Below are 27,573 nucleotides of genomic sequence, written 5' to 3' on the forward strand. Positions count from 1 at the left end.
ATTGACGCCCAAGTGGGACGCCAAGCGCAGGTCGTGCAAATAGAGACATACGATGATGAGGGTGAGGACAACCTGCATTTGGACAGGTGCGTTTCCTATTTTCATGGAGAGGACGCCATGTTTTGTTTTTTGCATGGGGAGGTGTGTGTGGTGTCACTCTGCCCTTTCTTGGTGTGACCTTTAACACTTAACAAAAAAAAAAAAAAAATGTAGCAATTGTTTGCTTTAAAAAGGAGTAAAACTAAAATGTTGCCACAAAAATACAGATGTATGAAAATCAAAAATCAACTAAAGTACACGTACGTTTTGACTTCCCACCTTTGAAGAGTGCAAACATTTCAGTCGGCGTTGAGGCGGCACCATCGGCAGTTGCAAATACGCAATTTACGGCGCTCAAGAAGAACTTTGCACGTTCGTCGTGTGAACGGGCTGAAGGCGACAGAATGCCGACGCCCAACTGGCTGCAGAAGACAAAAAAACAAAACAAAACACCGAGCATCTTAAATAGGCTTCCGCTGATGACGTCACCCGGTGAGGCTTTTTATTTACCCCCCCCTCCCCCCAAAAAAGCTTTATTAAACACAAAAACAAACAAACAAACAAACAAAAATATAAGGGGAGGTGCAAGCGAGGCTCAAACCCAGGATCAGCTGAACCGGACACAAGGTTTTAGGCCAATGGGACAATATTTCTTGCGTTCAATTTCCGCACATACAACCACCGCAAAGTGACACATTTCAACCCTAAGTAGGTTAGATGTCGTCCTGACTTCTATTGTGTGTCCACAATTAGCACGCAAAGTGAGAACTGAACCCAGAACCGCAGTTAAGGTACATCCATCCCATTCAGCTACTTTGCCCAGTTGCAAATTTCCCGGTTGTATTTCTCGAATAAGCCGAGACATAGTTGCAGTAATTTAGTAAGGGACAAGACGAAAGAAACTTACTTACAGTAACTGTACTGTAGCTGTAATTGCGCCAAAAGGACGCAAGAGGGCAGTATTCCGCAACAATTTTGCGTCAAGCCCTTTTAGAACTGTCATTGCGGGACAGTCCACCTTAAGAAAAAAAAAAAAAAATACGGTCCACGCTCGGGTATGAACATGCATCATATTAAAGTATTGCAAACAAAAATATGAGAGAAAACATTGCCTTTGTTTGTAACAGATGTTTATTCAAACCACCGAATGCATGCCATAAAGAATTGCGTTACAGCAGCTGCAGTCACTTTCAGCGTTCAAACCCAAAACTCAACTGGGACTCGTGTTGTTGTTGTTGCGCTTTAGGGAGGGGGGGGGGGCGCTCATCGTGCCTTTTAAATGTTGACGTTTGGAGGGAAAAGTGGAGCTCTCACACAACAAACACCGAGACAGTAAAAAAAAAAAAAGATTCAAAGTATTGTAGGCGGCATTCACATGCAAGAACGTCTAACTGGACATTTGTCTGCACCATTTCTTACAGAGATTCACAGCTCGAAGTGCTTTTCTTCGGGGGGAGGGAGGGGGGGGAGTGGTATCTTACATGTAAATGATGTGCAAAGATGTGTAAGGCAAAACAAAAGTGTGTGTGTGTGGGGGGGGGGGTGGTTGTGACGAGGCCTTATAACTAACCTGCATTTGTCTGCTGCTCTGTAAATGATAACTTGACATAATTCCAGCCAGTTGGTCCAAAGATTTTATTAACTTTCGCCAACATACCGACAACCCCCTTGCCCACCCAAAAAAAAAAAAAAAAAAAAATAGCATAATATAAAAAAATAAATGCAACCCTTTCACAAAACGAGCAATAAATAAAGATCACATGGCGTTTCCTGTACGGTATATACACAAATAGAGAAGGTTGTCGGATATATGTACACTGAACAGTGCGCGTGTGTTGCGGGTCTACTTAATAAGTTACACGGAGGGAACGGCCGCGTCGTGCGGCTCACAGAAAAAAAGGTCGGCTGTAAAAACGACAACAACAACAAAAAAAAAGCTTCTAAAATGAGTAGCTTATTTGACACATGAATGGACGACGACATGCACGACGGCCGCCGCTGCGCGTGATGCTCCGATGGCGACGCGGAAAGTTCTCGACTCCTTTTCAGCAGAGCAAAAAGTTCCTTTCATTCCGCCGAGATCGCATGCTCGAGTCCCGCGGAGAATGTGCTTCTTTGTCGCTCCTGGAATCGTCCGCCGGCTTCCCGCCTTGAATTCCGACTCGCTCATGTATGTACAAGGAGGAGTGAGCGTCCGCTGGGCCGTATCCATGGCGACCGGCCGCATCCTCACACGTTTTTACACTTAGCTTCCCCGCTGCTAACATTCACAGCTCGTGTGCATTTCTTTGTGTGTGTGTGTGTGTATGAAGAGGTCACTGAATCCTACACTTGCGACACAATCAACAGAATTTGTGTGTGTGTGTGTGTGCTTGCGTATGTGCTCGTCTTTGTGCTTCTTTTTGTGTGTTTGGCCCCCTCTCAAACGCTCCTCGGGGGTCTTTGCAGCTCGTGGGTTCTCCTGTTGCGTCCCTTCTTGTTGTCCTGCACACGTCGCCACTTGGCGGCGTGCTGGGCCCCCGCTCGGGCCCCCGCACCCGCGCCCGCGCCCTTCGGACCGCCCTGCTGCGGTTTGGGTTGGTTCTTGGGTTGCTGGTTGCTAAGCATGCCCAAGTTCGGCCGACTTTTCTGGTTAGTCCCCTCGGCTCCCTCCTGGTGCCAAACTTTGCCCTGCGGCGGCGGGCCGGCCTGGAGCTTTTGGGCATTCGGCGCCAAAGCTTTGGGCCGAAGCGGCGGGCCGGCCTGGCCGCTGGCGTCGGGCGCCTTCGCCTTCTTGGGCTTGCGCTCCTTCTTCCAAACGCGGTCGCAGAACTCCTCCATGCTGTTGAGGTCCGGGTGATCCAGCAGCGACAGGAAATCCCGGTACCACACGCGCTGCTTGCCGGCGGGGTGCGCCCCGGCGCCGGGCGGGCCCGGGATGAGGTCGCCCAGCCTGTGGGCGGGGATGACCTGCAGGCTGAGGCGGAGCAGAGGCTGGATGAAGCCGTGCTCCACCGCCTGGCAGTGGTACACGCCCGTGTCGGACTGCGACAGACTGCGGATCAGCAGGCCCTGGTCCGTACGCAGAATCCGGTCGTCCATCTTGATCTGAGGAAGACGCCGCAGGAGCGGTGAGACGATTTGGAAATAAACACAAACGGCACGAAATCATCGACGTCATCGTCGTGCGCGCACCTCGTGCCTGCGTTCGCCGTCGGGCGTTTGCAGCTGCCAGTAGACGAGCGCGCGCTGAGACTTGGGACTGCACTCCAGGAACATGCTGCTGTTCTCGACGCCGTAGACCGCGCGGTCCTCCACGCCGCTGAGGCCGCCGCCCAAGCCGTCGCCGTCATCTGAACGGAGCGCAAACGTTAGACCGGGAGGGACACCAAAGTGTGTTGTGTGTGTGTGTTTTCCCACACAAACCGTGATGCTGAAGGTCCGAGCACTGCGAAAGCGGGTCTCCATTCCTGATGTCCTGCCGTCTGGTGCGCCTGTGAACACACAAAGTGAGCCTCGATACTGCACTGCTGTTCTTTAGCCTCTAGGGGGCAATGTTACCCAATGCATGAAAGTGTCATTTCGCCCCCCCCCCCACTGCTAAACTACTACCGAATTTCATGACCGTGAACCTTCAGTGGCCTCCGATGAGCGCCATCTATGAAAGTCGTCCCCCCCCCCTCTTCTTCTTTTTAATGACAATAACGAGAAATGTCATCGTCAAGCTTTTACTACCCCGATCCCGTTGCTCGTAAAAAAATTGGAAGGCAGGGTGAGCCAAAGGTGAGGGAAATAAAAGGGGGAACGGCTCAGGAAAAAAAGAGGTACAACTGCATCTCCTCACAGAGGAAATTATTGGCCTTCAGAGCCCAAAAGGTCCATATAAAGGAGAACATTTTATGGGGGGTGGAGAGTCAAAGGCAGGACCCCCGCAATTGCACGCTTTGTGTCTTCCTCGGCCTCATCTGCTTCTCGTCGTCGCACATTTGCAGTGTAGAGATTCTCCCGACACCTAATCGCACGTAGCAAGATGTTCTGGCCGTGATTTGTATCCGTAACCTTGCATCGATAACTCCCAGGTGTGGCGTGGAGGCGGTCCGGTACCTCTTGGCGGTGGGGAAGTATCTGGAGCACTCGGTGCCGTCCCAGGCGCAGTAAGGGTCCCGGGCCAGGCAGCACTCGGCGCAGGCCTTCCCGTAGACCTCGCAGCGGTGCAGGGACATCTGCGACACGCCCAGTGACGAGCCAAGGTACAGCTGTTGCTATGGGGAGAATGCGGGGAGGGGGTGGAATATTTAAAATTTCTGGTACTAATTGGAACATAAATGTCTGGAATACTCGCATTGCGGCTCGTTTGGGAGAGTTGGGCTTTTGTCAAAGCCGTGAAATTGGCTCTAAATGGCTGCTTCCAATCAAAACAGCGGACTTCCCGTTCAATTTGGGTCATGCGTGACACCCGATTTGGTGCTGGTCTTTGGACCTGCTGACAAGGGGCTGATTCCCTTCTCACTTTCCAGGCTCCCTTTTCACGGAATTGGCCACCAGCGCGACCGCCTCTACCCAAAACTGCCAAGTTCCTGCTTGCTTTGGGACGTGTCCCGCTGACATTTTCACGGGTCTTATGACAGAGGCGTCCACCCAATTTCACATTGACCTTTGACACAGGTGCTGGGGGCTAATTAATATTATTTTTTTATTTTTTCCAGAGACGAACACAGCAGCCTCTTGGATCAAAGCTTTCATTTTTCATCAATATCAAGCGTCGTACCGCAGCCGAAGAAGCCCAAATCACAAAGGAGGTACACAATTAATTGATGAATTGTCCATCCATCCATCCATCCATTTTCTTAGCTGCTTAACCTCACAAGGGTTGCGGGGAGTGCTGGAGCCTATCCCAGCTGCCAATGGGCAGGAGGCAGGGTACACCCTGAACTGGTCGCCAGCCAATCGCAGGGCAGAGAGACAAACAGCCGCACTCACAATCACACCTACGGGCAATTTAGAGGACATCCACGCAGGCATGGGGAGAGCATGTAAACTCCACACAAGCGGGGCCCGGGATTGGACCCGGGTCCTCAGAACTGCGAGGCCAACGCTTTACCAACTGATCCACCGTGCCGCCATTATTATGATTATTATTCTGATTATTTCAGAGGCCAACACGTAGTCAGCAGCCTCTTGCGTCAAAGCTTTCACTTTTTGGTCATTACCAAGCGTCGTACCTCAACCAAATTCACGCGAAGGAGCCCAAATCACAAACGAGGTACACAATAAATTGAGTTTTTAATAAAAAAAAAAAATAAAAACAAACATTTTTTTGCCGTGCAACAGGAATTTCGGTCCATCCGAGCTTTTCGTGTAACTTACCTGCTTGGTTGAAAGCTCCATTGCGCTGATGGTGGTCGGCTCCTGAAAGGACACCAAAAAATTATGCAATCATTTCATTCGCACAGCTTCATAATCACGTTTGCAATTTATCAATCGTACCCTGAAGACGGTCATTTCCTCCAGCACGACCTCCTCCAGGTCATGCCAACTCTCCCTGGGGATGGTCACCACCTTGAGCACAGTGCCCACATCTGCGAGGGTGTCAAATTTTGCAATCGTCACGATTCGCTGTGGACGCGGTCGCCGCGAGGACGGCCGTACCCGTGCCGATGAAGAGGACGTCGTACTGGCCGTCTTCGGCCTCCACGCGGTCCACCACCAGCTGGGAGAACTGGTAGTCCACGTCGGTGCGCACCATGATGGGGCGCCCGCCGATGGGGTGCACCGAGTTGAACATGGCCGGGTGGCCCCGGGCGAACGTGATCACGTCGTCCGGGAGGTCTTTCGTGGAGTCGAAGCCCCCGAAGGTCTTGCTCGGGCACTGAGGGCAGGCGAGGAAAGCAGCGAGCTCAGGCCAGATGCCAACAAAAATTGATATTTTTTCATACATTTGGGGAGTTATAGATGTCACTTGGATGCTGTTTTGTTTGTTTTTTTTTTTGTTTTTTTTTGGCGTGCCCTGCCACAAAACGTGTACTGATATGACACTCACGGTTCCGGGTCGGGGGTAGGGCACCCTGCCCTGGAAGGGCACCCACTGGTACGTGGGTCCGTCTCTGTGGGCGTAGGGGCCCAGGAAGACCCTGCGGATGTCGGCCATGTTGTACATGCACACCGCGGAGCCTTTGAAGATGTTGCTGCGGGGCGGCGGGGTCGGGGGGGGGAGAAAAGCCGACAGTGAGTGCACGAGACAAAACGAGAGGGCGAGTACGGCGGCGAGGGATCGGAACATCTCTGATTGTTTCCAGATTTTGTATTTTTTTTGACTGGAATTCGAGCGTGGAACTTTGCTTTCCAGAGCGTCCCTGGAAGTCACTCCGGCGGCTTCCGCTTGCTCCAGAAACTCCCGAGATCAGTCGGAAAGAAAGTGGAAGCGCTCCCCGCGAATTTACGATCCGCCCGAGGTTATCCAAGAGGCACCGCGATTTGGAATCGGCGCGTTCCAAATGCGGGCCCATTCCTGCGGACGTGACACGGCCGCCACGCGTTCATCCGTCAAAATTCCGCGGCAGACGGCGGGAACGCAAACATTTCGGCGCCGCTCCTTTTGTCTCCGGAACGCGTCTGACTGATTACGCGAGTCGGCAAAGCGCGGAAGATGAATGGACGGGCGCTCCGAGGTGGTAATTAAACGGAAATTCAATTAACGAAAAGGATGCCGAGGCGTCTTTGCCCGGGAGGAACATCTGTTTGTGCAGAAATTCCATTTTAGACGGGCACACGCAGACGGCGAGTCGATCAAACATTGATTCGTCAATGGCGCCGCCCCATTAAGCAGCCATATTAAAAGAAGCTCCCGCTCTATTCATCTCTGAAAACTGGCCGGCTAGAAAACCAATTAACTCCCTTGTACTCCCCCAGCGGCCCTTAATTGAATTTAACGCGCGCTCGTGTGTGTGGCTTGACCTCCCGACTCCAAACACAAGCCAGAAAATTGATAAAAGCCGCCCTCCGCCGCTGCCGTTGTTCCACCGAGAGACGCGTTGTATCATTAGCGGTGATTGATGGTGAAGTGTTTGGGCTCCCCGTTTCCTCCGTATGCAAACGAGTCATCGCGGCGATAAGTGCGGCCAGCTGGGCCGTTCCCTTCTTCGCACGGAGCCTCCATGGTGGTTGGAATCTGGTGGGGCTTTGGTTGCGGGGGGGGGGGGTATTTGTATGCGTCCAGACTTTTCTACGCTTTCAAACTCTTCCGTGTAAATCTCGAGGACTTACTCACCAGATCCATGTTTAGATCCAATTGTCCAAGACAAGCGCAAGTGGGCTAACAGTCCAATTTCTTATTGGCGAAATCATCGACTTTTGCATTAAATATGGGTCCTTTACGCCAAGTGTCTCTCATTTTTCCACGTAGCTTTGTTTATTATCAACTTGTGAATTGTTAACGGTATCGGACAAAACTCTGGGCGTTGTGCTACGAGAGGTATTTTCACTACCAGCTCTATTAAACTTCGAAGTGAGGGGAAATCAATGTTAAGGATGATTGATAATCTATTTGTGGGAGGAGCTAAGGTTAAGAGTGACAAAACATCGTGTGTATATTTTTACACTACGTCTGTTGGGGTGTTGAAGGAAAAGCATGATCTGGATTAAGGTGTACCTGGACGTGGTGAAAACAGCGTAGATGAGCGGATTCTTGGGGTCTTTGGAGCTCATCAGGAAAACGTCCTCTGAAAAATGGTAAAAAATAGTGAGCAACGTCTTTGAGAGGCTTTTTCGGGCAAACTCAAGAGCGCGGGGAAACTCACGCAGCTCATCGAAGTGCGTGTCGATGCCGTTGACGCCCGGCACGGAACACGTGAGCCGCGCCTTGAGGAAGGTGGTCCACTTGTTGACCAGGCTGCGGTGGCCGCCCATGTCGTTCTGCAGACAAAATACTCAGATGATATATCATGGAAAATGGGGGGAGGGGGGGGGGGAGTGTGTACCGGGGGGAGGAACGGGCGGGGTCTCGCCCTGGTGGGTTTTGTTTTTTTTTGTTACCTTACACAGTTGTCCTATGCGGGCGATGGTGGCCTTGCCCGTGTGCTCGCCGTCCATGGCGTTCTCTCTGAAGAACAGGAAGATTTTGTCGTCTTCGGGGTTGTCGCTCTCGGGCACCAGGTGAACGCCGACGAACCTCGGGTCTAAACGTTGGAAAAAAAAAATGAACGCGTCAAGACAATTAAAGGAGTCGAACAGAGACACCTCTGTTGCAGGGACACATTTCACCTCCATTTTACACCCGCGGCTCCACTCGGGATTCCTTTTGCGGCATATACTTTAGTTTTTAAGAGCGGGAGGAAATCAAAGCCCAGGGCGGGAGATTTCCGCTCGTGAGCAGTCGCACGCTGGAGTGAAACAAACGGTGCCATGTTACGCCGCTCAAGGATTCAGAGGAGCTGTGAAAAAAGGCAGCCGGCAGAGCGGCCGACCCTTAAAGTGGGAGGGGGGTTTATAAAGCCCCGCCGGAGGCAGGTGTGAGGCCCCGGCGGTGAATCAACGCACACCCCCGTCGCAAATACGCGCCGTTAAATCCACACTTTCGTGAATTACAGGTGCGGGTCGCGCAGTTCGCTGCCTGTCACAAAAAAAACGAAAGGCATGACCGCAGAGAAGGAAAATACATAATGCGACATGACTTTTTGTGTGCTTCTGAGTTTGTGGGAAAGCTATTTTTCTCGGCTGTGCAAGGAATAAACCAGATTTATTTTATCATCCATATTGCTATTTTCCCCCCCAACTTTCACCACCCGCGGTCGTACCGATACGCCCCCCCCCCCCACTCGCGACATGCGAACCCCTCGTTGATAAATGCCAAATAGAATAAGCCCAATTTTCCTAATCCCCAACCATTACAAGGTGAAAGATGGATGGGGGATTAACGTCGGGACGGCGTGTCATCGGCGGTGCGGAGGCTTCTGCTGCGGATGATGGTTGAAGGCGGTAAAAGAAGACGTGGAATTTGACTCCACAACAGGAAAACAGCTGAGTGGATTAGCAGTGTGGGAAAGCCCAAAAAAAAAAAAAAAAACAAAAAAAACCAAGGGGGTGGGGAGGAGGTCCAGAGAAAGGTTCTCATACGTGATTCCGAGAGATAGCGGCCAATAATCCTCCTGATGCCGGATTCGATTTCCAGTCTGCTTACCGTTGAGCCACCTGGAGTCGTGCTGCTCCGTCCTGATGGGATGGTGATCCCCGAGCGTTCGGAAAATGGCGAAGTCCCGGCCCATGAAGTCGGCCGACGTGCCCGAATAGAGCTCCCCGTCTGGCGAGGAGGGAGGGAAGAAAGAGCCGTCCTTGGGTACGACGCGGCTTTGCGACCGTCACGTCCCCAAAACCCGACTCACCCAGCAGGAGCGACACCGACAGCATCTTGGGGTCGTAGGGGCTTTTCCCGCGCCCGTTCTCAAAATGGGAGGAGAGTCGGAAGATGTTGTCCTGTAGGTGGGAAGGGATCAAAAAGTCCTTCAACATCCTGCTAATGATTCACGTTGCATACGCCGTCGCTTACTATTTTTCACGGCTTGTGCAATACGAGGCGTTACCTCGGCTTTCTTGCCCATTTCCAGGTAAGCGCAGATGGGGTGGAAGGCTCCGGTGCCGCAGACAAAAAGGTGGGTCTGGTTGTAGGGTTGGAGCACGCGGATGAAGTTTGAACACTCTTTCTGGAAAAGACGCAAGGGGAAACGTTCACATGCATAAGTCGTAAAAAAAAAAAAAAAAAATGTGATTCCCCCCCCCACTCCCTATGAAAACGATATGGGGGCTAATTGAGACAACCGTGATATTACAAAATGGAGCCTGCAGTTCTATAGAATAGGAGGAGGCCTGGAATACACTCAGGTGGGATTCCGTCCAAAAACGGGGAGACTTTCCAAACTGGAAAAAAAAAAAATAATAATAATACCCCTGAAATTTCCGCTTCCCCTTTTAAGCAAATCCCACCTGTGAGAGAAATCAAGCAAATCCACTTCAGGGTCCACATGTTGGAAGTTAGCTGGGGGTGCGTATTTGGATTGGCACTAAGATGCGTGGGGGCGCGTTTCGCGTCATGCTAAACGGCGGGAATGTCGTTTGAGGAAGTTTATTAATGGAGTCGCTTTGGGCACATGTGCTGAAGACATTCAGGTCGTACTTATTTGCCCTCGTTCACGAAAACACATCTGTAATTTGAATTCAGACAGACGGCCGGCTTAGCTTAGCGTGAACGCTAGCGACGGTCTCACTAATGGTAACAATCTGACCACAGGCCCGTTTGTTTAAACTACGGGGAAGTCTTCGGGGGCTACGTCGGGAAACGGAACAATCATTTCATGTTAGTGTTGGACAAAACTAGGCTAGCATTGCCTGTTTTTAATGTCGTTCCACTACAATGCTAACTGTTAATAACATCTTTAACTTTATATACAGCGCCGATTCTTGCAAAAAAAAAAAAAAAAAAATGCTTTCAACAACAAATTTTAGCACTGGACAGAAGTAGGCCGGTTTTTGTTTTCCTTTTGGGTACAATGCTAACAGGGAGCCTAGCCACATTTCAACAACGGTCATTTATCCTTTGTACATGACACAAATTCTGAAAAACCGCAACTTGCAGAGGGCTACAACGTGTTCCCGATGGACAGAATTAGGTTGGCGTTCCCCTTTTGATCAGATTTCACCTACAAAATGAACTCAGTACTAGCCGCAAGTTGCTAACGATCGTTTATCTTTCGTTGCGGCCCTTCTTTCAAACTGAACATTTGACGAAATGTGATCAAAACGTTTGGAAACAACTTTTACAGTTGACCGGAATGTTTTTTTGATCCACAAAATGTGTTCATGTGTTCAGCATTCGCTTTGCCAGCTCGCTCATCTTTGAACTAACTGAGTGGTCGCCAGAGATCGTATGCCATCAATTATTCTCGCAAACAAAAGTATGAACATTTTGACGGGAAATTTTGCTGATGAACAGATTATCAGGATTGGAAAGGAACTGGGGAGTTTCCCCCGGTTCAAAGTTAAACGGAGACAGGACACAAACAAAACTTTAAAAAATGCAAACTTTTATATTCGACTGCAAGATGAGATTCTCTTGACACTTTTACTACCGACTAACGCGCGAAGGAAGCGTTCGGCCGGCTCTCCCGAGGACGCTGGGCGAGTTCTCGCTTGATGAATTGCGGCCGACCTCATCCCCGCCGAGTCTATACGCTGCCACTTAACGACTTTACCCTGTGCGTTTCCTCCATTATTCTCACGCCGCCGTTTGGACTTCAAACCTCCCCCAGGTCGACCCCTCTTAAAATTTGACACGGCTGTCTTCGGGGTTGAACTTATTAGCGACGTGGGAGGCAGTCGTCAGAAATGATTCAATCCGGAGGATGAGATGGAGCCGCGGACGGACGCCGGACGGGCCTCTACGCTAAAAGCGCTGGCGGAAACATATTCGAAGGAAAGTTTGTCTCAATAAAACATTGACGAGTAAATCAAAATAAAACCAAAAAATAAATGGAATTCAATTAATTGTTAGGACGCCGGACGGGCCTCTACGCTAAAAGCGCTGGCGAAAACATATTCGAAGGAAAGTTTGTCTCAATAAAACATTGACGAGTAAATCAAACTAAAACCAAAAAATAAATGGAATTCAATTAATTGTTAGGAATTACGACAGACGCCCCGTATTTGCGGTCCGGCGTTCGCAAACTCACCTATTTGAAGGTTTTAAACTTTTTCTTCTTTAAATATGAAACTACCGTAATTTCCGGCCTATAAGCTATAAAATGCGACTTTTTTCCACATGCTTTCAATCCTGCGGCTTATGCGGTGATGTGGCTAATTTGTGCATGTTTTCCGCAAGGGGGCACTCGAGCGGAAAAGTAAGAATAAGGCCGGTGGAATATATATGTCGAGTAAGTGACTTTTAACGGAATGTTTTTTTTTTTTTCTTAAAATAACCGGCCCTGTTAGCACTGTGCTAGCGTGTTGCTGCTGTGTTACCGCCGTGTCTCAGTGATTTTTACCGGAATGTTTTTTTTTTTTTTAACACAGCCATGTTTGTGCTGCGCTACCGTTAGCACTGTGCTAGCATGTTGCTGCCGTGTCTCAGTGATTTTTACCGGGATGTTTTTTTTAACCTTCCCTGTTAGCGCCATGCTAGCGTGTTGCTGATGTGTTACTGCCGCATCTCAGCGATTTAGTTTTTTTTTTTTTTTTAAACCGGCTCTGTTAATGCTGTGCTACCATGTTGCTACTGTGTAGCTGCCACGGCTGTTTTTTAATCGGTATTTTTTATTTTTTTTTTAACCAGGCCTGTTCGTGCTACCGTGTTATTGCTATGTTAAGCTAAACTAAGGTATTAAAACTTTGAAAACTCCGTCTGTGTACCATCTTTCTTTCTATCTTGTATTTCAATGTGGGCACTTGCGGCTTATACACAGGTGTAGCTTATGTATGTACGTACCAAATGGTATTTCCTTTACAAATGTACTGGGTGAGGCTTATAATCAGGTGTGCTCTGTAGGCCGGAAAATACGGTATATGAAATTACGAGTTGAAATTAGGATAGAAATTAATAACCTTAATTGTAATTAAATGAATAGAAAAGAAAAAAAATGAAGGCAATTAAAAAAATGTTTGGGATGTTCAAAAATGGAATAAAATGGACAACGCGAAAGCAAGACAAGAACTTGGCACTTGTATTTTTACGTCAAATGTACCGTAATTATTTTAATAACAATGAATTAATAAACTGAAGAGAAAAATGGCGAAAACCCGAATGCACTCCCATCACAGCATGTTTTATGTGACCATTCTTACACTGTTTAACTTTGTTTGCACGCAACCGGGCAAAAACCAGACTCGAAAGATGATCTGTACAAAATCGACAAGCTCAACAATGCAGAAATTTTCCATCGGGGTTCTCAAATCCTCCCGGAATGAACGACGGCTGGCCTACTGTATATGGAAACGTCTCGTTCAAAGAAATTATTTTGTATACATTGGGATGAGCCCACTCAACTTTCCGCAGCTGTTCCGTGCAAACGGTTGGGGGGGGGGGTTGTTTTTGGAAAAAGCGTCAACGTCGGGAGTGCGGTCCCGACGGAGGTCGGAGGCTCCGTTCCGCTCCATCTGCCCCCGCTGGCTGCTTCTCGAGGGGAAAGATTTCGCCTCCGCCGCACGCAAACGACGGCGCAGGGGCCGAAAAGGTGGCTGACAACCCCCCACCCCACAAAGAAACGGCGGACGACTCGCGAAACAGGCGTGAAATTAAGAGGAGCGATACAAACAAAGGCGACAAATGTGTTGGCCCAACTTGCCGGCGAAATAACACACGCCCACATCAAACGTGTATAAATACTCTTGAGAAAAAAAAAAAAAAAGAAAGCAATAAATAATGCATGCGACTTTCTCGTCATTTAAATACTGACAAACATCTGATTGGCTGTGGTAGTTTTAAATATTCACTCGGGACACTTGTATGAATTATGCGTCTATGCACAATACATACAGAAGTCGTATGCAATTATTTTGAGATTCAAATACTTTCATGATTTGGACTATTACGATCTGTTGTGGGAATAAAGTGGATTTTGTTCACGCATACGCGTAATAAATGTTAGCATTAAACTTAGAGCAAAATTGCTCGAGTCCTTTTAACTTGGTGTCACAATATTAATAATCAGAATTTAAAAATTTAAGTTTACGTTTATAAAAAGTTGTTTTTTCTTTACGTCTGTGCAGATTCTCAGTTATCCAGGTCACAAGTTAAATTGAGGCAACTGGATTCTTGTTTAATAATTGCACCCCCCGCATAATAAAACAATTTGGAAACAGTGTCACTTAGCCGTTTATTAATTGTATTATTTGTTTTTAATATTTCAATTTATTTTTAAAACAAAAGATTTTGCGAAAATGTAAACTCAGTTTATTTCATTTGTATTTTACGAGTGAAATAAATATTTATCAACAGAAATGCACTAATTGCTCCCTTTATTATTTGTGTCCATTATTATTTTTAATAAAAACAAAAAAAAAAAATCTCCAACATGCACTCATTGGCCACACTGTCATTTGTCTTCAATTTTTTTCAAAATATATTTTCCCCACAAAAATTACACTTATTAGTATTTCAATTAAAATAATATAATCACCCAAAACACATACTACTAACTTTTTTTTTTTTTAATTTTTTTTCAAAAATACTCACTGGACACTTTATCGGTACATCTGAATTGTCAGGACTGCAATTAATATATTCATGCTTATTCATCTTAGAAAGCCACTACAATTATGTACATGACCGACATCTTTGTAAAAGTGTCTTTTTTTTTTTTTTTTTTGCAGCTCTTGAAGTCGATGTAATTATAATGTAATTATAGTGTGGATGTGTACCTAATGTTGTGTCCCACGAGTCCAAATCCAAGCAAACGAATACGACGGCCCAAAGCGGGGCAGACGTATGCTCGTGCTCGACAAAAGAAAAGAAAAAAATCAAATACAAAAGTGAGAAGACAACTTACCCCGAGGTCTTTTCCTGCCCACTTGCACTCGTCCCGCTTGGAGGGGGTGGCGGGCCACGTGATCTGAGCAAACGACAAAGTGCACAAAGTTGCTCGGCGCCCACAGTGGCGGAACAACAACAACAAAAAAAGAGAGAGAGAGAGAGAGAGAGACAAGGCAGGGAGGGGAGGAAGAAAGAAAGGACGGAAAGCGAGAGCGCTTGAATCTTTCATGAAACAGGAACGCCGTGAGTCACGTTTGTATAATTCAAGCAAAATTTGGGAGTTGAATGGGAGCCGCCGCGCTTCTCTTGCGTCTGACCTCGCAAATGCGCGCGTACGCTACACATGGTTCCGATTAACGTCGCCTTACCCTAGCGTGACATATGGACGCACTTTGCCGTCGTCTGACGCCAGAACAGACCGGCGAGCGCCTCGGAAGAGGCGATACGCAAAAAAAAAAGGATGAATAATGCATTCAAAGGGTCCGCTCGGCAAAATCCATATGCGCGCGCATGAATTATAAACAGACAGATTATAAACAGGCCGCCTTTATTTACTTACACAAACGGGCGATTGTTAGCATGTGCCGTGACGCGTATCTATGGGTGCTCAGAAAACTAAATTACTTATTAAATTCAAATGAAGGTGCGAGTACATATTGGTACTGACAACAAAAACTTTAATAGAGTACTCAAAGGCATATATTATATCTGTTCGGTGAGGAATAATTAATGTTGCTGCGGCTTTCTTGAAGAGCTGTGACCGTCCCCACGTTTGTCTGGCCTTTGATACGTTTTTGCTTTCGGCACCTCCCCGCGTTTATGTGGCCCGCGTTGAAGACGACGTTCTTTCGATCTACTTCCGGGTCTCGCACGCCGGCCATCGGTCGAGTTGGGAATTTGCATCGCAAATGTCCAGACCGGCGTAATCACCGCTTCCAAATTGTAATGCCGCACTGACGAGAACTATAAGGAGGGGTGGAGTGGGGTGGGGGTGGGGGGAGCACGCTCTTTTCATTCCTCTGCTCATCAGCGCGCAGCCTGCAGCCAAAGAGGATAGTGGTGGTGGTGGTGGTGGGGTGGGGGTGGGGGTCAGTTTTATCTACTCCAGCGACTCAAGTCATATAAAAAGACTGTTGACCTCCAGCAGGTGGGCTAATGGAATGACGGCGGAAGAGGAGGAGACGTTCGAAGCCCCTCAGCGTGCGGCGGCGGCGTACCTGTTTGCGGTCCCTGCTGATGTTGACCAGGTCGAAGGAGAAGATGTGGTCCTCGGCGCCCACCAGCAGCCTGCCTCGCTCCTCGTCCAGCAGGAAGGCGTCGTAGCCCGAGCTGTTGGCCAGCCCGGCGAAGCTCACCAGGTTGCTGGACTCCAACATCTCTGCAAACAACACGGAAGCGTCATGATGACGTTTCAACAAATACGAGCAAAAAAAAAAAAAAAAAAAGTGCGCTTTTCCAGACTCGGCGGAACGAAACGTTAAGATTAGTCGTCAATCATAAGCGGCTCCCGTTGTGTTTTCGTGTTTTATTCCACACACACGCAGATGACAGGTATGCGTGCGACACTCGACGTGGACATCACGGCGCGGCCCAATCAGGGTTGAGTGTGTTCATCTGCATGATTGGTTGAATAATTCATACATGCGTGTGTGTGTGTGTGTGCATCATGTAAATGAAGACAAAGCGCTGTGATTGAACACACGCGGCGCGGCAGCCCGGTGTGACTATGTTATTACACAGGATTCAGTTCATATTTAACCCATTCGTGGGTAGCGTCCCATTTTTGGGACATCATGATTTTCACGCATTATATCCTTCAGTATGTCAAAATATGTAAGTGTTTTAATCTGAAGCCATAATTTGGTATCGGGAGAGGATGACTCATCGGTCAAAGTTAGCGGTTAGATTTTTGGGACGAGATTATAAATTAGGAACGTTATCATATAACTTAACCATAAACGAAAAAGAAGTGTGATTTCCTTGATATAATAAGGCAAAAAATTTCCACCCTTCCCCTGAATGGGTTAAAAGTCGAGGCTGGCCGAGAGTGCAGAGGATTTGGTAGGAAAAAATAAAATATATTCAGTCGAGTAATGTCAACCTTCATAAAGCGCTCCTTCAAATACTAGGATAATAATACTTGGGAGTTTTTGGCATTATGTATGATGATACTTGTACATGTTTTAAATAATATATACATTTTTTATGTTAGACTGAGATTAAAAACTTTTGCTTAGTTTTGCAACTTAATGCATTTCTATGGGCTTTAACACACACAAAAAAAATGTAGTTTTTTAACTTGGATAAAAGTAAAAAATTCCATTGCCCCTGTTTTTAGGATAAAAATGAACAAATAAATAGAAATAATGTTATTGTACATTTCACAGGACGTTAACTGTGCAAGAAATAAGTGGAACATTTTTTGGAACATTTTTTTTGTATTGTGGATAAAAACAAGAATGAATAAATGTCAAAACTGGGAGCTAGGAACGTGATTATCATGATACGATGGACACCCCGCTATTTGTGGGGATAGGGAGACAGAAAATATGAAAATCTGCGGACAGCCGTAATTGTTGCCCATTATAATCTGCATTGATTGGAAAAAAGAAACAAAAAAATGAAAAATTCTTGAATAAGTGGGCCAAAACTGTCAGTAAGCATTTTCAGGATTGGTTTTCCCACCCCAAAAAGAAAAAGAAAAAATTTTTGTAAAAATGTAAATCCCACAAATCTATGTGGGGGGTCCACTGTAATCTGATCTGTATTTTGTTCCTCTTCGCGAGCGGGCCTAGCGGTAACCGAATCCGGTGGGCTCTGAAACGTAAAAATGAAAAACTGGAGCGTGACGGAACGAACCAAATGGCGCGCTGGTAGCCCTTTTTGATCCCCCGCCTCGATGTCATCCATCGCACGTCCAGGCGGTTGCCGTACGGGGGCCGCTATAGGAGCCGCGCGCTCTGCGGCCGCGGTGCGCCCAACGATCGCGGAAGATGGAGGAGGTGCATCGCCCCGGAAAGGTGATTACATTTCGTGTGTGCGAGCGCACGTGGCCGCAGATGGCTAAAGCGTATGTGTGTGGGCTTGTGCGCGTCTCCGTGGCTTTTTCTCCCGCGACGGACGTTTCCGTGCGCGCCGACACTCGGCTGAAGGACGCCGCGGTCGATGACGTACGCGGGCAGGAAATGAGTCGCGGAGAGAAGTGTAAGGAAATGCCATTTCCAGTCAACACAACCCGAGGAGGTCGGCTAGGGTTTCGCGCTGGGAAAGATGCGGCAGGAAGTGGGAGCGGCGATAAAAAGGGAACACTCGAGTCCAAAAGTTTGTGATTGATGATAAGAATGTAATAAAAGCAAGCAAAAACGACTTCTTATGACTTAATGTTACTGCAGCTGGCTGAGCATTTGTCATCCGTCCGTCTTCTGTGCGTACAGACACGTCTGGTATGCTGCCCTCTGGTGGCCAAGGCGGAGATTACGGAAGGAGCAGCACAATGCCCATTGAATTAGCGCGACGCACTGTGAACACGAACATGTTTTTCTGTAGCGAGTAGCGGCGCGAATCGACACAAAATGGAAGAAACGTAAAGAATTATCCGGGCAATCGTACACCCCAGCAAGTAGCCGGGTCCATTTGATCCTTATTGGACCACCTGGGCTGTTATTCTCCTTTGTAGCAAACTGCTAACATGCTAAACTGGCCGTTTGAATGTGTTTAAATGCACTACCGTCAGCACAAATGGGCAAAACGTCGATGCTATCGCTAACATTGTTACGGGACACAATCGCGCTACTAGTTGCGATTGTGTTCCTGATGTCTAAACAGTAGAACCCCCCCTCGAAGTTGGACGCGCTGAGAACCGACTGCAGCACACAAAAGACAGAAACACAAAAACAAAAGCACAAGCGCTTAATCGCGGCTGCGATCTGGTACGCGCGCGAGTGCGCACGTTGGACGGAAGTGGGGCGACCTCCAACCCAAACACGGACACGCTCGCTTGGACGGCGCGGACACACACACACAACAAACTTCCTTGACAGAAGACGACTTGCATGCGTTGGTGCGCCTTTCCAGCATCATAAACACACACACACACACACACACACACACACACCACACACATGCTTGCTCTTAGTCTCGTCCAATTTCCTTTTTGTTTTTTTTTTGCATGCGCGGCATAAATGTTTGGGATGGCAAGCACACACACTTTAATACTGCTTAAGTGTGTGTGTGTTGTGTGTGTTTACACACGCCAAAAAAAGCAAGCCAAACAAACACGGTTGTCATTCGTTGTGAAACACAGTGTTGTTTTTCCATTGTCGTATTCTCAAAACACACACACACACACACACACACACACACACACACACACACCACACACACACACACACACACACACACACACACACACACACTTTGCTGAAGAGGAAGCAATGCAAAAAACTGAGATTTAGCGTGGACGAGCGGACCCGCCATTTGTCCAACATGGGACACGTCACCGCCATGAATGAGAAGCGACAGGCGTGTGTGCGCAACGGCGGGGTGACGTTCAACACGTGGTGAATGCGACTCCGTCACATGGCGTTGAAAGCATCACATTGTACGTATAAAACGTGCATAGTGCATGTGTGTGTGTGTGTGTGTGTACATTACTGTTATTCCATTTTTGAAATTGCAGCTTCATTGTAATATTGCAGAATGATCAAATTACATGAAGACCACTTTCATAAAATTACAGTTGGAATCATATTTGAAATTAGGACTTGAATGTCATACCTTTGTTGGAAAATTAAGACTTTACGACCCGCCTAATAATTAATAATATAGTGTCAGTCATATGCATTTTTCACGAAAGAGCGTTTTTCCCAATTTTACTGATGACATTTTTTCCCCACATAGATTTTCATCTGTACTCAGTTTGTATAATTTTGATAACGTTATTGCACAATACTTTTTTAAATACATAAAGTATTTTTTTCTAGTTTCGAATGAATACATCATTTTTCATAAGCATTTTATTAAATTACTACGATAAAATGATGTTATTTTCCATTTACTTGACTTGTATTTATTTGTTTTTCTTCCACGCGACCCCATTGGTCCTTTGCACCTTTCCGTCATCACGTCACAAGGTTACATATTTTTCACCGAATTGTCCGAATCATTTTGAGGGCGGTGTCACGCCATCCATATAACGGAAATCCGCTTGCTGAAAGTGCAGTTTTTTCTTTACGAGGTTGCAGATTCTCAGTCATCCATAAATGTTGAATGGAGGCAAGCCGACTCTTCTTCTTCTGTTTTTGTTGTTTTTTGGTTTGTTTTGTTTTCCCACAACATTCAACATTCAAGAAGGACTTTGGCATCCTCGACAAAACGCGTCAGGATCCCAACAAGTGGCGGGAGAAAAAAGGAGCCGACGTCCTCCGAGCGCCATTCGATCTTCGCAAAAGCAAAGACGCGCCCGTCTGGCAGGTTTTGCTTGGCGTCTTCCGACCGACGTCCGCCTCACAACTCCTCCCTTTCCTTTTCTTTTCTTCTCGCTGTGTGTTCGTCGAGGCTTCCAAATGCAGGTGCAGGGAGGCGGGTAAAGCACCAAAAAAAAAAAAAAATAATAAATAAGATGAATAAATACAACAAAGAGGTACAGAAAATGTGCGCGGCTCTCCGCAATGTGTTCAAATATTATCCTAAGCTCAAGGATAACCACAGAAAGTTCTCCTCCCTCTCGGGTTTTTCTTCTTCCCTCCTTTCAGGCGAGAGCGGCGGAGCGGGTGTGGGCCGGTTGCCGTGGCGACGCAGGGCACAACACAAGCGGGTGGCAGGTACAAAGGCCGCGCAAACCGTGCGACTCCGTTTCGCGTACTTTTGGAGGAGTCGGCCGACGTGGCGGGCGGAAGGGACAAAAGGAGGAGACGCGACGTGTGAAGCGTTCGGGTCGGGTCTCGGCGTCGCGGGCGGATGCGGTCTGCAAAAGATGCGTGTGTACATCCAACGCAGTGGCTCCAATGCGTTGCTTCACAATGTGGAAAGACAATTTGGGGACGTGACATTGGGCTTTTGTTGATTAATTCATATTAATTCAACAAGCATTTCCGTCAGGAAAAAAGTTTTCCTTTCGCCGTCTTTCTTCACCGTATTACTTTTTAAATTTAGATTTTATATTTCCCTTTATTTAAGCTACTACTCGAATTCTGTTTTACCGAAGTTTAGTATTTAGTACTTTATTGCCTTTAACCCTACTTTATACTTGACAGTTACATTTGCTTCTTCACTGCATTACTTATTTTCACATTACATAGTCCCTCTATTACTACTTTTTTTCCTCTCTTTACAATAATATATTTTAGATAGATTTCATATTTTCCGCTTAGCTGTTTACATTTGAACTCACTTAACTGCTTGTACAGTACTTTTAATAATACTTTGGCAATACTATATTATTTCTTTTGCTTTATTAATTACTGATTTTCTTAATATTTACATTTAAAAAATTTATTTGCATGTTCTCCTTTTTTAAATACTTTTTAGTCTTCACTATACAAGCTTTAATTGTATTTTGCTTCTTTACCACTCCACTACTTTGATTTTTATTTTACCAGAATATAATTATTGACTGTAACTCTTAACAAAATATTTTAATGTAGAAAATATAGCTTTTTATTCTTTTATATTTTTAATTTCAGGGGACTTTTTATTTATTTATTTTTTTTAAATATGCATGGGGAGGTGTCCCTAATATTTGGTCCACTCTCATAAGCATGAATGGACAGCCAAACCACGAAAGGAAAACCAGTTTTGTGCATCGAGGAAGCAGCAAAATGTTCCCCACTGGTATTTGTGCCAAATACGGACGAACGAGAGCAGCTGAAAAACGCACACGTTGGAAACGGCGGTCGACTATGGAAGCATTTGATTAGCGCGTCTCCTCCCGTCAGCGCGCGGCGGGACCACAGCGAGCGCGCCGACCACAGACGGGCTGGAGGCCCGATGGCGCCCGCCGCAATGAGCCCACACGTGCTCGCCGCTCAGCGCTCATGCCACACGCACGCTCGCCGCTTCTCATTTAACGCACACGTGGAGTTTGCACGCAGTCGCTGGCGTGCAGATGAAGCGGACGGACATTTTATTCCAGGTGAATGAGACGAGGCCGCGGAGGGCGCCGGGGCAAAGCGTGGACGGCAAACGCGATGGCGGAGGGAGCCCGGTGACGCAAAACAGCCATTCGGGCTAATTAACTCATCCTGGGAAAAATCATAAGAGAGAACGTTAAAAGCAAAGCTAGAAAGTCGGAGGACCCCCCCCACCCCAAAAAAATAAATAAATAAATAAAAAATAAAATCTGCCACCGTCCTCAGTTTTGCCGATTGACACAAAACTGGGTGGACGTGACTGACATGACAACACGGACCTACGCCAAAAATTCACAAAAGTCTTTCAGATCAAACGGCAGGCGTCCTACATTGTGAGGAATAATAACAATTAAAAATAAGACTCCTAATATTCGCTGCACTAAACAACCCGAAATTTGGTGGACCCATCTATCACGACAGGATACACAAAAGTCTCAAAGATCCAAGACCGAAAATCAACAGAAACTAAATAAGCAGCCCTTTTGATCAAACTACTAAGCCTCTCAGTTTTTTTTTTTTTTTTTTTTTTTAAGAAATAATAAGTATATCAGCGCCCGGATGCCAGTTTGAGTGGGCAACACAAAATTTGGTGGACCCATCCGTCGTGGCATGACCCCGAAAATAGTCTCAACAACCTACACCCGACCCAATACGTCAGCCATTTTGGTTTGAAACAACCATTTTGCCCAATGAGTCCCAATTGGAAGCAGCAACCCAAGACAGAAGCCGGTTTTGTTTTGCGTGGGCGTAGCGAGCCAATCAAAGTTCGACGATGGAATCGAGTCGGACGTTTTTCCTGCAATCAACCAGATGTCTATCTTTCTGCGTTTTGTCCGTCAGTCCGTCGTTGACTAATTTGTAACCCGATTCTGCCTGGATCGAGGGGTGCGCCCTCCCCTCGGCTGTGACTGACGAGACTCAGCAGGTGCCCCGGCGGCACCCGTTCGTCCCCTCGCCTGCAACCCAAACCCCCTCGCGGCACTTTCCGGTAGTCGGGCCAATCATTCTGCGGGACGCCGTGGCGGTGATCGGCGAGCTCGCCTCCCGATCGGCGTCACGCCAAACATTCGAAACAAAAGCTCTGCGATATGACATTTGGGGATTAACTTGATTTCCTAGTAAATTCTCATGGGATCATTTTCAGACGTCAAATACTCGTGAATTAAGCTATACAAGGCAGTCCATGAGACGCTTTTTCCTCATTTTCCAAATGACGCGCTTCCATCGGGTTCCCCGTTGCCAGCAGATTCTTGCAGAATGCGTGGCACGTAGGGCGTGTGCGCATGCTGACCAAAGACACACAAGTGAATCAGGGTGCAACTATGCGATATATTTGGGCTGAGCAGATGAGCATGTAAAAAAAATAAATTAAAAAAAAATTGGTCGACGGCGGCAAAACATGAGTCTGGTGTCGTGGAATGTGTAAAAATGAGGCTCACGAAAGATGACAGTCGAGCATATCAAGGAGAGAGAATCCAAAACATGCTGCAAGATTGTACTTTAAACGGGCGTGTCGCGGTTGTTCGCGGGGATGAGGAGGTTTGCCGAGAGGAGCGAGACTGAGACCGGCGTCTCCCGAGTGGGCGAGCGCGGCGAACACCTTGTAATTATCCGCATCCGGCACGGCAGGCTGTACGGACCAGACAGACAGAAGATGCGCGCCGATTAGCCGACGTCCCAAACCGTACCCGAGACTCTTTCGGGGTCGACGAGGACACAATCCTAGAAAAACGCTTATTATGGAGTCCAGACGGCAGCGAATGCGGTTCCACAACGAGAGTCTATTTGGAGCGCTGGATGTCCCAGCTTTCTTTATTTCGCGGTGGACGCCATAATTACCCAAGACGACAGAAATGATCAGGTTCCTCGAGGATTCTAGGCCTCGGATCAAAAGGGGGTCAAAACCCGTTGCTCGTCGATCACGCACAGATGCAGCGCTTGACCCCTAGGGGTCAGCGTTCCTCCCGCTGGCTGCTCGCCGTGTGAGAGGCCTGTGCGGGCATTGTGTTGAGGAATGCACGAGTGCTTTGAACCGTGGGGACAAAGCATTGTGCTCGTAGAAGCAGCCGAGCGCAACCAGAAGTCACCGACAGAAAGTCATGATCCACTTTTTGGAAGAGGAATCGAAAGGAGACAATTTCCAGCCCAAAACGTTTGGCGCAAACGCCGCAGCGCTGTCCATGTGGACGGCAAAAGTGGACGGAGTGCATCCAGTCTGTTCTCACTTGGCTGCTTCCACATGCTGCACATTTTTCTTAACAAGAATAAGCACGTCCAGGTTACTTTTGTTGTTGCTGTTGGTTGACTGCCTTTCCGTCGCACTCTCCGTCCTCACCTACCCGTCAACCAATTACAGCAGGAAGTCCGTCGTCATGTTTACTATCCCAAGACCGTCTGGAGACTCAGATTGGGCTCTCGCTTTTCGTCTCCCTTGTGTACTTGTCAGCAGAAGTAAAAGTACTTGATCCGTGAGGAGAGAAAATCATTAACTCCTGCGTTCATTTCCCCTTCTAAGAAGCCAGACCATTTTTTTGTGGAACGTCCCAACTGGCCCCTCCGGGAAATCATTCGCTGTCTGTGCGCTCGCCACGCCAGCTGTCCCGCGAGGGCCGAGTTTTTTTTTCCTATGGGCCATTCTGTGTCGCCAATTCCGCTGAAGCTAAATCAGAGACGTGGACCGGCTCTCCCCTTTGAGGAAGCTGCCTCGTGTGCCGGTCGGCTTGTTTATTTGACAGTCCCGAAATCACAGGCCCCGCTTGTTCCGTTGCCGAGGCGTCACTCGGCGCCCGTGTGGTCTTCGCGCTCGAGAGGATTCCTCCTTGTCGTTTATTTGACTTAATTACTATGCCGAGAGAGGGGATGAGTGACACCTCACTCCGCGGCCAGCCTCCCTTCCGTCTGTGGCCGCCTCGCTGCCAATTCTTGCCCGCGACGCTCCCTCCAGTCCCGCGACAGGCATCAAAAGCGCCTTGAGACACCTGTCGGGCCCGAGACACAACGCCGGTAGCGACGCGTGCAACCGACGACAGATGTGTCGGCGGATGCACGCGCAAAGGCAACCAGGTGTCTAATTATAAGACCGGACACACACACACACACACACAAAAGATGCGAGCAAGTCCCTTGGAGGAAGCAGAGCCCCATCGCATGTAAACAAAGAGGCTGTGCTCTCTTATTCATCACTCATGCGCTTAATACAGATACTGGATGACAGTCTATTTCTCTTGAGTAGCTGACAGGGAACCATTCTAGCACTCTTCACACAGATGGCTGAGGGAGGGATGACATTTTTCCCATCACGCCTGCAGGCCGGCCTCCGCTACGGCACCCAGGGGAGGTCTAACTCGGATCAGGTGAGCCTTGGCAGATTTATTTGCGTCCTCCGAGATGCGCGCATGAAGCCGTCCATTCTTCGGCTTTCCAGCCTTCGGTTGCCCAGGTAACGCCTCATGTAGCGCGCTACAGTCCGAAACCCATCACCCCTACTGTCGGCGGCCGTCTCGTGCAATCGAGCCCGCACGGAATTTAACTCCGGCGACCGCCCACTGCGCGGCACCCGCCGTAATTTCGGCTACAAAAGTCGCCGTCTCGTCTCTGTCCACGCTAAAAAGGCTGAGACTCGGGTACGAGCGCAGGGCGAGAGTGGACACAAACTGCGATAATGGGAAATATATCACGCGAAAATTACAACTTGGGCTCGGTCGCAAGGATGAAACATGTCATATAGCAGGCCGCTAAACATAAGTTACAGAAAGCAAGTCTGACAAAGATAGAACATCAATTAGACTGCTAAACATCACATTTAGCCCGTTCACGAGATTTCTAAATATATTCCCAAACAAGAGCGAAACAATTTGGTCCGCGCAGCGGAGCACACAACCACCGCAAAGTCCTGTTGTCACTCGCAAATTGACGGCGATTGATCATAAATTTTCCAAGGGAACGTTTTACGAGGGAGACTAAAATAACGAGACCGCGCTCTCCGTCGGCCACTTCGGATCATGTTTGCGGACGAGAACCGCGTCGGCCTCGCTCCTAACCTCCCAAAAGAATGCAGAAAATGTTATTATTCCAAGCGAAGAGGGAAAGTTTGCGATTAGAAAGAGTCGGATTTAGCGCGAGGGGAGGAGGCGAGCGGCTCGCAAGACGTGGGACGCTTGCACCTGAAAATGTTTGCCATGTACGTCCCGAAATGTACACATACAGCTATCGCGGGACATTCAAAACTAAACTCTGCTGACATTTCAGACAGAAAGGCTCTGTGTCAAAACTGAAGACCCCGACCCCTCCCATCGAGGGGAGATCTTGGGACATAAGCCATTTAAAAAAAAAAAAAAAAAAAAAAAAAAAAAAGGGCTCTACTGGCGGTCCAGGCTACTCAACAAGGCTGCACAGCGGGGACAGCGGCCAATATATACATTTAACTTTGGGCAAGCGAGCTACTTTGGGCATATGGAACCAATCTGGACATTCGCAACATGAATGGCAAATTCTCAGCAAGGGACAGGCGAAGTCACCCAGAAGTTCACGGGGGGATGCTTTGGAGGCAACCGGCGACTTAAATAGCCACGCAAAATTAGAGGCGGAAAAAAAAATCCCTGTGAGCAAAAAATAGATGAAAAGCTTCGCATGAAAGAGTGCAAAAGAACGCAAACCAGCCTTGCTCTGGCCAGGTCCCGCATTCCCCGGGAGACTGGAGGGAGGGTGAAAGCAGAATGGCCTTACCCTTGTATGACAGCTTTAGCCTGGGTACATTGTGCTTGGGCTCGAGTCCGCTTCCCGGCTGCACCGCCCCGCACAGCAGCACCACGAAGCCAAACAGGTAATCCATGGCGCCGGGGGTGCTGCCGGCCGGCCTCCGGACCAGGGGGGCGCGCTCACAGCCCTAACGCCGCCCCGAGACGAAGCCGCTCGAGGGGGGCAAGAGCGCCGAGCCCGGCGACTCCCTCTCGGCGAGTCCGGAAAGTGGAGGATCCGGGGAGTGGGGAAGGAATCCGAGGTGTGCGGCGCCCTTTAGCTTCGGAGTGTTGGGCGGCGTGAGATGGGGGGCAGCTCACATGGCTCTCCGTATGGAGGTCCAGAAGGTAGTCCCTGCGGTGAATAATCCACCCCCTCCCCAGGTGAGGTCTTTGCAATTAGATGCCGGACACTTGGCGATGAGGTGAACTGCCAAAATGTGTCAAGTGAAGTCTGTCTTATATTCCGTGTATATATATATGTATATATATATATATTTTTTTTTGGGGTCCTCTGTCTTTTTTCCTATGAGCAGACACTGGCGGCAAACCTCTAATCCTGGCGTGGAGCTCCAGCAGACTGCCGGAGAGAGAGAAAGAGAGAGAGAGCTAGGGGAGGGGAGCTGAGCGAGAGATAGGAGAGAGAGCGACGGGGGCGGGATAGCTTGACAGCGACGATGGAACACTAACATGAATTGCGTTGTCTCATCTGCCCACATTTCCTACTCACCCCCCCCACCCCCCACTCATTACATGCTCAGCATTTCTGCTTTCTTTTAAAGGGATTTATTTTTAGAGAGATGCACGTGGACTTCGGCAAAGGCGGGGAAGAAAACCGGCCGAACCTCCCGCCGAATATAAAAAGCGCAAAAGAATTGAATAACTGGACACGGGCACGTTCGTCCAATTTCGAATCCGCTGGTTCGCCAGCGCAAGGCGGCCGTCAACCTGCGCGGTCCGGGTCCGAAAAGTCATTCACACGAGTGCAGGAGGTCAGCGAAATCAACCCCCCCCCCCCACAAGTTCCCCCTGCAGGTGGTTGGTGTGCTTGTGTGGGGGCACCTCCCGCTTCCTCTCCCCGTGTGGTGGGGGAGGACGGTCGGCTTGCAGTGTCGAGGCGATAAAAGCTTTGATAAACACGGGTGCCGATGTGTCAACTGGCACACCTCGAAAAAGT

At 48.2% G+C, this 27,573-nt stretch overlaps 3 protein-coding genes and 1 long non-coding RNA gene across 5 annotated transcripts in view; 1 reads left to right on the top strand and 3 right to left on the bottom strand.

Moving 5' to 3' along the window:
• Window positions 1–540, bottom strand: part of LOC133493922 (protein piccolo-like) — a 38,261-nt gene extending 37,721 nt beyond the window's left edge. The window contains 1 exon segment of the mRNA XM_061807921.1: window positions 319–540. The gene's annotated coding sequence lies outside the window, so the exon portion shown is untranslated.
• LOC133493926 (uncharacterized) lies at window positions 1–4,923 on the top strand. Its single transcript, XR_009793220.1, has 3 exons — window positions 1–86; window positions 4,098–4,268; window positions 4,725–4,923. It is a non-coding gene; the product is annotated as an uncharacterized LOC133493926 (long non-coding RNA).
• Window positions 1,220–26,961, bottom strand: sema3aa (sema domain, immunoglobulin domain (Ig), short basic domain, secreted, (semaphorin) 3Aa). Of its 2 annotated transcripts, XM_061807923.1 has the most exons (17): window positions 26,386–26,961; window positions 15,748–15,908; window positions 14,547–14,609; window positions 9,594–9,713; window positions 9,396–9,486; window positions 9,194–9,313; window positions 8,050–8,192; window positions 7,815–7,929; window positions 7,667–7,736; window positions 6,059–6,203; window positions 5,668–5,887; window positions 5,506–5,597; window positions 5,386–5,427; window positions 4,123–4,280; window positions 3,445–3,512; window positions 3,214–3,371; window positions 1,220–3,126 (listed from the first exon to the last, which is right to left on the bottom strand). In XM_061807923.1, the coding sequence occupies exons 1-17, from the start codon at window positions 26,489–26,491 to the stop codon at window positions 2,461–2,463; spliced, it is 2,538 nt and encodes an 845-aa protein (XP_061663907.1). In that variant the 5' UTR covers window positions 26,492–26,961; the 3' UTR covers window positions 1,220–2,460. The 2 variants fall into 2 exon arrangements, with proteins under 2 accessions (XP_061663907.1, XP_061663906.1); XM_061807922.1 differs by having other exon boundaries at window positions 7,667–7,929.
• The window catches only part of tspan11 (tetraspanin 11), a 60,027-nt gene continuing 52,026 nt past the window's right edge, over window positions 19,573–27,573 (bottom strand). Inside the window, exon 8 of the mRNA XM_061807927.1 lies at window positions 19,573–20,087. Within this exon, the coding sequence (XP_061663911.1) occupies window positions 19,875–20,087 (213 nt within the window). The 3' untranslated portion in view covers window positions 19,573–19,874. The remainder of the gene's footprint in view (window positions 20,088–27,573) is intronic.

The sequence above is a fragment of the Syngnathoides biaculeatus genome, chromosome 20 (genome assembly GCF_019802595.1).
Source record: "Syngnathoides biaculeatus isolate LvHL_M chromosome 20, ASM1980259v1, whole genome shotgun sequence".
Taxonomy (NCBI): domain Eukaryota; kingdom Metazoa; phylum Chordata; class Actinopteri; order Syngnathiformes; family Syngnathidae; genus Syngnathoides; species Syngnathoides biaculeatus.

What these genes read in the sequence shown, in the direction of transcription:
- sema3aa (XM_061807922.1), bottom strand. Translation starts at nt 26,491, where the DNA reads ATGGATTACCTGTTTGGCTTCGTGGTGCTGCTGTGCGGGGCGGTGCAG. An exon ending in GCATAGGACAACTGTGTAAG is followed by an intron (nt 7,930 to 8,049) that starts GTAACAAAAAAA and finishes TTTTGTCTGCAG; the next exon opens with AACGACATGGGCGGCCACCG. An exon ending in CCTACCCCCGACCCGGAACC is followed by an intron (nt 5,888 to 6,058) that starts GTGAGTGTCATA and finishes GCCTGCCCTCAG; the next exon opens with TGCCCGAGCAAGACCTTCGG.